The sequence below is a fragment of the Crocuta crocuta genome, unplaced genomic scaffold (genome assembly GCF_008692635.1).
Source record: "Crocuta crocuta isolate KB4526 unplaced genomic scaffold, BGI_CrCroc_1.0 scaffold1161, whole genome shotgun sequence".
NCBI classification, from domain to species: domain Eukaryota; kingdom Metazoa; phylum Chordata; class Mammalia; order Carnivora; family Hyaenidae; genus Crocuta; species Crocuta crocuta.
Genome location: NW_027531894.1, coordinates 500,558 through 506,762, shown reverse-complemented (window position 1 = coordinate 506,762; position 6,205 = coordinate 500,558). Strand labels below are relative to the sequence as shown.

General features: G+C 48.8%; 1 protein-coding gene across 1 annotated transcript in view; it reads right to left on the bottom strand.

The window, feature by feature from the left end:
- Positions 1-4,629: 4,629 nt before the first annotated feature.
- The window catches only part of B4GALNT4 (beta-1,4-N-acetyl-galactosaminyltransferase 4), a 42,402-nt gene continuing 40,826 nt past the window's right edge, over positions 4,630-6,205 (bottom strand). Inside the window, 4 exon segments of the mRNA XM_077773407.1 lie at positions 4,630-5,081; positions 5,492-5,618; positions 5,916-6,069; positions 6,181-6,200. Coding sequence (XP_077629533.1) covers positions 4,958-5,081; positions 5,492-5,618; positions 5,916-6,069; positions 6,181-6,200 — 425 coding nt within the window. The 3' untranslated portion in view covers positions 4,630-4,957.

Below are 6,205 nucleotides of genomic sequence, written 5' to 3'. Positions count from 1 at the left end.
TCAGGAGCCTACATGGACACACATTATCACTGAAGTCCACAGTTCACATCAGGGTTTGGTCTCGGTGGTGTACACCCTGTGGGCCAACGTGTAGTGACATATATCCGCCGTTATGGTATCATACAGAGTGGTTTCACTGCCCTAAAATCCTCGGTCTAGTCATCCCTTCCCCCACCCTCACAACCCCTGGTGACCACCGGTCTTTTTAGTTGTGTAAGAAACCGGCAAGTGTCTTCCAGAGCGGCTACACTATTTTGCACTCCCCCCAGCAACGACAGAGTTCCCGTTGCTCCATATCCTCATCAGCGTTTGATGTCAGCGTTCTAGATTTTGGCCATTCTAACAGGTGTGTAGAGGGAGCTCGTCGTTTTCACTTGCATTTACTGACAACGTAGGGCCTGCCATCTGTGTACCTTCTTTGCTGAAGTGCCTGTTACGGTCTCTGGACCATTTTTTGTTGTTTAAAAATGTTTTATTTTGGGGGCGCCTGGGTGGTTCAGTCGGTTAAGCGTCTGGTTTCGACTCAGGTCATGATCTCATAGTTTGTGAGTTCAAGCCCCGTATCTGGCTCTGTGCTGACAGCTTGGAGCCTGGAGCTGCTTCAGATTCTGTGTCTCCTTCTCCCTCTGCCCCTCCTGCACTCACATTCTGTCTCTCTCTCTCCCTCAACAAGAATTAAACAAACAAAAAAATATTTTAAAAAATGTTTTGTTCTGTTGTTTATTTTGTTATTATTGAGTCTTAAGAGTTCTTTCTGTGTTTTGGATAACAGTTCTTTATCCAATGTGTCTTTTGCAAGTATGTTCTCCCTGTCTGTGACTTACCTTCTCATTCTATTGATAATGTCTTTCGCAAAAGTTTTAAGTTCATGAAGTCCTGCTTACCAGTTATTACTCTCATGGACCATGCCTTTGGTGTCATGTCTAAAAAGTCATCATCACGCCTGAGGTCATCCAGGTTTTCTCCTATGTTATCTTCTAAGAGTTTTACAGATTCGTGTTTTACACGTAGGTCTGGGATCCATTCTGAGTTGGCCTCTGTGGAGGCGTGAGGTCTGTGTCTAGATTCACTTCATTTGCACGCGACGTCCAGTTGTTCCAGCAACATTTGTGAAGACATGACCTTTGCTCCATTGTTTTGCGTTTGCTCCTTTGACAAAGAGCATATTTATGTGGGTTGTTTCTGAGCTCTCTATTCTATTCCATTGATCGATTTGTCTACTTTCCATCAACATCACAGTCTTAATCACTGTAGCTTTTCAGTCAGCCTCGAAGTCAAGTGGCGTCTACCCAAGTTTGTTCTTCTCCTTCAATATCATGTGGGCTATTCCGGGTCTTTTGCCTCTTCATATAAACTTTATCATTTATTTATTTATTTATTTATTTATTTAAATTTTTAAATGTTTTATTTATTTCTGAAAGAGAGAGAGACAGCGTGAGCAGGGGAGGGTCAGAGAGAGAGGGAGACACAGAATCGGAACAGGCTCCAGGCTCTGAGCTGGCTGTCAGCACAGAGCCTGACATGGGGCTCAAACCCACGAACCATGAGATCATGACCTGAGCTGAAGTCGGACGCTCAACCGACTGGGCCACCCAGGCGCCCCTCTTCATATAAACTTTAGATCAATTTGTTGATATCCACAAAATAACTTGCTGTGATTTTAACTGGGATTGCATTGAATCTATAGATCAAGTTGGGAAGAATAGTCATCATGGTAATATTGAGTCTTCCTATTCACTAACGTGGATATTTCTCCATTTATTTGATTTTTCTATGCTTTTGTTCATTGGAGTTTTGCAGCTTTCCTTGCTTGTGCATATTTTGTTGGATTTATACCTAAGTAACTATTTTTTTGGTGTTAATGTAAATGGTATTGTGTTTTAAATTTCAAATTCCAATTGTTCATTGCTGGTGTATAGGAAAGCAATTGACTTGTATATATTAACCTTATATCCTGTAACATTGCTACAATTGCTTATAAATTCCAGGAGGGTTTTTTTTTTCCCTTCGGTTTTGTTTCTTTTCTTTCTTCCTTCCTTCCTTCTTTCTTTTTGCTGATTCTTTTGGATTTTTACATAGATGATCATCTGCAAACAAAGCCATTTATGTGTGTGTCCCTTTTATTTCCCATATGTTTACTTTTTTATTTTCTTGTCTTATTGCATTAGCTAGTACAACTGACCCATGAACACCATGGGTTTGTACTATGCAGGTCCACTTGTTTGTGGATTAAAAAAAAATACAGTACTGTACTGTTTTCTTTTTCTTAATAACATTTTCTTTTTTCTAGCTTATTTTGAGAATACAATATATAATACACATATTTAAAATATGTCTCAATTGACCATTTATTTTATCAGTAAGGCTTCAACAGTAGGCTATAAGTAGTTAAGTTTTGGGGGGAGTCAAAGGTTATACATGGATTTTTCACTCTGCAGGGGGTTTTGTCCCTAAGGCCTGTGTTGTTCAAGAGTCAACTGTACTTCCAATACGATGTTGAAAAGGAGTGATGAGAGGAGTTTATTGTTAATTTAAAAAATTTCCTCAAGTGTCACCTCTGAGCTCTTTTACCCACTGGCCTCCCTGGTAGCTTTACAGGCTTCAGATCGTTTCTGGGATGTCACCTTTTCAGATTTGCTTTTTCTGACCACTGTTTACAACTGCAGTCTCAACTCAAGCTCACTGTTCTCTTTCCTGGCTTAATTTTTTTCTACAACAGTTGCCACCACCTAATATACTAGACATTTTCTTTATTCTGTCTATTATCTGCTCCTCCTCACCCTTCACCAGAACATAAGTTCCATGAATGTAGAAGATTCTTGTCTCTTTCGTTCAGTTTTCCTTTAGTACTTAACATAGTTGGTGTTCAATGAATAGTTGTTAAAATGGATTAATAAATTATGTTATATGTATAGTCCAGATTACATGTGATTTTGTTTATAATTTTCTTCTGCTTCCAGAGGTAATTGTTTTTCTGATGTGTATGCTTCACCTGCCTGTTGTTTGCCTCCCCCCTGCCAACAGCCGCCCCCCCCCCCCAATTTAGAGAATGTATTCCTAAATCCAGCACTAGTTCTTTTCTTGTTATGAAATATGTGAGTGGAGAAAGTTCCCTCTGAATGAGATACGTGGGGAGAAGTGGGCAGTATGAGCTACAGGCACCTGGTAGCTCCTGAGCAGGAATGTGGCAGGTTGGTTGTCGTCTGCCCTGTAGGCACTTATGCTCTCTGGACCAGCAGGATTTGCCATGAAGCCCGCGTATTACAGGCGACTTTGTGTCTACACACATCTGCTGGCTACTCTTGTCAGCAGTGGCAGTGGTCAGTGTCCCTTCCAGCAGGGTCATTTCTAGAGTCTTCTCAGGGCCAGATGGTGGTATCCATCTGGTTCTTTCATTGCAATCCTTCCTGCTGCCTCATGTTCATGGTGAGGCAGGACCTAAGAATACAACTTGGGTCAATCTCATGAGGATTATTTGGGCTTCTAGGTGGACATACTGCCTTCCCACTTAATGTGAGTGAGAAAGTACAGAGCATTGTGGCCGCAAAGAATCCAGGCCCTAATCCCTGGAACCTGTGACTGTCACCTGACATGGCAAAAAGGACTTTGCAGGTGGGATTACATAAAGAATGTTGATTGAGATGCGGAGATTATCCTGAATAAGGGAGGGAGCAGTATAATCACACATGTCCTTACAAGAGGAGGCAGGAGGGCCAGAGAGATGTGATGAAGGAAGCAGAGGTGACAGACACAGGAAGGGAGGGCTCTGAAGACAGCAAGCCTTTGGCTTTGAAGACAGAGGCAGCAGCCCTGAGCCAAGTGGCCTCTAGAAGCAGGGAGAAGACAAGGCAGATTCAGTCCCAAAGCCTCCAGGAGCTTGAGCTGCAGAAACCTTGGTTTTCGGTTCTGACCTCCAGAACATGGTCACACATTCTACTGTGTTCCTGGAAATCTGTTAGGCAGCCACAAGGGACTCATACAGGCAGCTGCCTAGTACCAGGCAGAGCACCAGCCCTCCTCCATCACTAGGACCCATCTTGAGATAGCTGAGACCCCCAGGGAGGAGCTGGGCCTTGACAGCATCATCCAGCCTCTGGGTCAGTACTCTCCAAGTGTTCTCCTGAACCTGACTTCCACTTATATGAACAGAAGTCAAATAATCACCCCCTCCTCCCATTATGGCATAAACAAGCTTGAGTTGGGTTTTCGGCTTCTGGCAGCTCAGCCCGAGTGCTACTCAGGTGGCCATAGTCAGGTGCCGAGTTCACCTTGACCTTCTAGGAAGGTGGGGTAGGGGTAGTTCTGTTTTCAAAAGGAGTGAAATGGCTGAATGCGCTTTTCTGAAAGCTGTGCAGGCCCTGCCTCATGTCTGTTACTAGTGGCCACATGAGCAACAGGAAAGAGGTCTGAAGCCCTCTCACCTCCAGGTCTCACCTCTGAAGCTCAAGGGGAGAGGGCAGGAAGAGAGTGGCCTTGAGGGTGGGAGAAGGTGGGGTCAGTGTGGCTGCTATTGCTGTGAGTCAGGAAGGGGCCTCAGGGGCAGAGACAGTGCCCAGGAGGACAGGGCTCTCTGGCAGTCACTGAGGCTGATCTCTGCCCTCCCAAGAAAACGAGGCACAGGACAAGTCAGAACTAAAAAAAATATTTCATTTCATTCTGAATAAAAAACAGAACAGACAGAACTCTCGGAAATCCTGAAAACAATGTCATCGCTACGGCAAAATTTCACAGAAATCATCGCACAGAGTATGGAGACCAAGTCCAGGCCCCAACCAGCTGTGAAGGCTGCCTCTCTGGGGAGGGGCACAAAGGGGGCAGCGGCCTCGCTGGGCCAGGCACCGGTGGTGGCCATTCCCCTGTGATGAACCCTGCCGGCTTCCCAGGGACCAGGCTCAGGGCCCGGCCTCCAGCCCCCACCATGGGCCTGTGGCCAGGGGCTGGGGGGTTGGCCTGGTCTTCAGGGTCCCTCCGTGCGGGAGCCTTTCCGGCCACGTGCGCCCCACATGCCCCGCTTGGAGTGGTAGTGGTGGTAGAAATTCCGCAGTCGGAGTCGCTCCACCTCCAGCCCTGCCTGCAGGACCCTGGGTGGGAGGGAAGTGTCAGGACCCTGGGGAGCAGCGCCTACAGGAACTGGGTGGTAGGGGATACTTGTGGCTGCCCTGGTTCTCCTGGAGCCCGGGGACAGGGCAGCAGGGAAGTGGTCAGGTCCCTGGCCCAGGGGCTAGGGGTGTCAGGTCCTGTGGCACCCCGGTGGGAGATGGGGACTCAGGGCCACCACTGGGCCTATAGGACCTGGGGACAGAATTGGTTAAAAGGCTGTTCCTGCAAAACCCTAGCCGTAGGAAGAGGTTTCGGGGGTGGGGTGGGGTCACAGATCCCGGGAGATGAAGCAGAAGGACTGAGCCCTGCAGCATGTGAGGGCCTCCGGGGCTAGCCCTCCCCACTTCAGCGGAAGTACGCTCCGGCCCCCTGAGGACGGGGAGGCGGTCACCTGTCCAGGAGCTCCCAATCCTCGCCCCCCCACTGGTCCCGGAACTCCTCGGTGTTCATGCCTCCGACGCGGTCAAAGTCTGACTTGTAGATCCCAAAGAGGCCAAAGCCGTTCACCTCCCAGTAGCCTGGGCGGGGAGACGCCTGTCAGACACCAGACCTGCAGGTCTCCCTCCCCAGACTCAGAGGGGTGTCAAGGGTCACTCTTCTGTGTGCGGTCATAACCGGGAGCCCTGCACATGACCGGGGTGCTGGAGGAGGTTCCTCCCCGGGAGCTTCTGGGGTCCTAGGCAATAGGAAGGGCACTGACGGGCCCTTAGGCCTACCTTGGGGGGTTGGGAGAGGCCCCCAAGGGCCTGGGTCTTACCCTGGCATTGGTGGGACTCCTGGGGTTAGCGGGGCATGGGGGGCATCCAGGGCATTACCATGCGGGTCCCCCGGCGAGCTCCCACAGCCTAGGCGCATGACCACAGGCGCAAAGGCCAGCTTGCCCTCCACACAGTGTTTGCGGATGCAGTCCAGGATGTTGGGGGGGAAATGGATGTGCAGATCACAGAGGAAAACGATGCTGCTGGCGTCCTGGAGGTGGAGGTCATGGGGAGGTCTGAGCACGCCCCTCCCCTCCCCAAGCTGAGCTCCTTCCCTGGCTCCTCGCCTTGCTCATCGCGCTCACCCACCCCTCCCACGCACCTCCACCGCATCCACTCCAGCTTGC